The 2,096-nt window shown below is 37.4% G+C and overlaps 1 protein-coding gene across 1 annotated transcript; it reads right to left on the reverse strand.

The window, feature by feature from the left end:
* Positions 1 to 275: 275 nt before the first annotated feature.
* LOC143269344 (olfactory receptor 6C6-like) lies at positions 276 to 1,232 on the reverse strand. Its single transcript, XM_076554415.1, has one exon. The coding sequence runs from the start codon at positions 1,230 to 1,232 to the stop codon at positions 276 to 278; it is 957 nt and encodes a 318-aa protein (XP_076410530.1).
* Positions 1,233 to 2,096: the final 864 nt, after the last annotated feature.

A 2,096-nucleotide genomic window follows, 5' to 3' on the forward strand; every position in this document is an offset into this window, starting at 1 on the left:
AATCCATGCAAAAAAGCTTTACTTGTAATATCTAGCAAGTTTCAGTTGAATAAACATTGTTGATGAAAGTTCATGAGAATTCCCCTATAAACATATAATTTAATATTCTGATTTTGAGAAAGCACTTTCATCCCTCTCAGTTAGGAAGCTGTGCTAAAAGAAAAACACAGAAGCACTCAGACAGGATTAACAAACAAGTGATTAAAACACTCAACAGTGAATTGGCTTAGATCACAACTAATGCATTTGAGAGTAGTTCATGTTTCAACAAGGTATTATTTATGTCTAAATCTTGTCTCAGGGTTTTTAAAAGAACAAAATCTAAGAAAAACCTGTTTGAAAGCTTCTTTCACCTGCTGGTTCCTGAGGGTGTAAATGAAAGGGTTTAGCAAAGGGGCCACAGAAGTGTTGAGGACAGCTACACCTTTATTTAGAGTCACCCTTTCTTTGGCTGATGTTTTCATGTACATGAAGATACAACTCCCATAAGTAATGGAGACAACAACCATGTGTGAGGAGCAGGTGGAAAAGGCCTTTCTCCGTTGTTGAGCTGAAGGGAACTTGAGGATGGTTTTGATGATGAGTGTGTAGGAGAGGATCACTAAGATCAAGGTGATAACCAGTGTCATCACAGCCAAGGCAAAATTCATCAATTCTATTAAACGTGTGTCTGTGCAAGACAGCTGAAGGACAGCACTGTCACATACGAAGTGATCGACAGTTTTGGAAGCACAGAAATCCAGCTTGAGTCCCAAGAGCAAAGGGGGGAAGATGACTAAGAACCCTGTCACCCAGGAGCTGATGACCAGCAGGTGACACACTTTACTGTTCATGATGATGGGGTAGTGCAGTGGTCTGCAGATGGCAACATAGCGATCATAGGACATGGCAGCCAGGAGGTAGAACTCTGTGGTCCCTAGCAGAAAAAAGAAGAATAATTGAGCTGCACAAGCATTGTACAAAATTGTTTTCTCTCCTGAGAGAATGCTCGTCAGGAACCTGGGGATGCAAACTGTGGTGAATGCAATTTCTAAGAAGGAAAAATTCCGGAGGAAGAAATACATTGGAGTCTTGAGGTGGGGATCCAGCAGGGTGAGAAGGATGATCACTACGTTCCCCATCAGACTCAAGATGTAATTGAAAAACAGAAACAGGAAAATCAGAATTTGTAGCTGAGGGTCATCTGTCAGTCCAAGCAAAATGAACACTATCTCCACAGATTGGTTCTTCATTTCTCTTGTTTCTTAGCAAATCTACAGAAAATACAAAACTAATATCACATGCAGGAAAAATACTTCTTCCTTTTCATCCATTAAAATTATGTATCCATATAGTTAATAGATGCACATATATTTTCAGATATCAATATTTATGTCACTCTTTGAACATGTGCTCTACCACATTTCTATGATTGTCAGAGCTCTAAGATTTTTGTGAGGAGTCATGTATAGCCTACTTGCCCTTTTACGGGTCATTTAAAATGCTTGTATGCTTCAATTGTATTCACCTGTTGCTCTCTGTTCAAATTTTTATTCTAAATCCATATTAAAAATTTAACTTTGTTAATATCTCACATTAATCGCCAACTCACTGTTAATTGATTTAATATTCTACAGAAATTATTTAATTTGCATTGGCCACAGTAACTACCATTTTAGAAATATATGTGTTAGAAACAGAAATTCCTAAGAAGGCATTATTATAGAAGAGATACTTCATATATTAATGTAAAACAAGCACCTTCTATGCTAAGCGTGATGGTGATTAGGCTGAAGCAGTGTCTAGCACAAGTCTCAAGGCTGTGTCATCAGCTAAACCCACAATAAGCATTGTCTCTCCTGAATGGCTTCCCATTACAGTCTTCTGGCTTACATCAAGTTTGAATGGGAAAAAGAAGTCTATCTGAAAAATAAGAGTGATAATTAGTGTGTGTTAGAGCTAGAAAAGTGATGTTTCAGATAAGTATTGCAACCACCTTCTGTCTTATAGTTGCATGTGTTTGGACAACACATGATTTTTATCTTTGGATGGATATAGCTTTATTTTAAGCATTCTAAAAAGATTTTTTATCCCAGAAGAATAGTTCAAGTTCTTTA

Source organism: Peromyscus maniculatus, chromosome 18, assembly GCF_049852395.1.
Source record: "Peromyscus maniculatus bairdii isolate BWxNUB_F1_BW_parent chromosome 18, HU_Pman_BW_mat_3.1, whole genome shotgun sequence".
NCBI classification, from domain to species: Eukaryota; Metazoa; Chordata; class Mammalia; order Rodentia; family Cricetidae; genus Peromyscus; species Peromyscus maniculatus.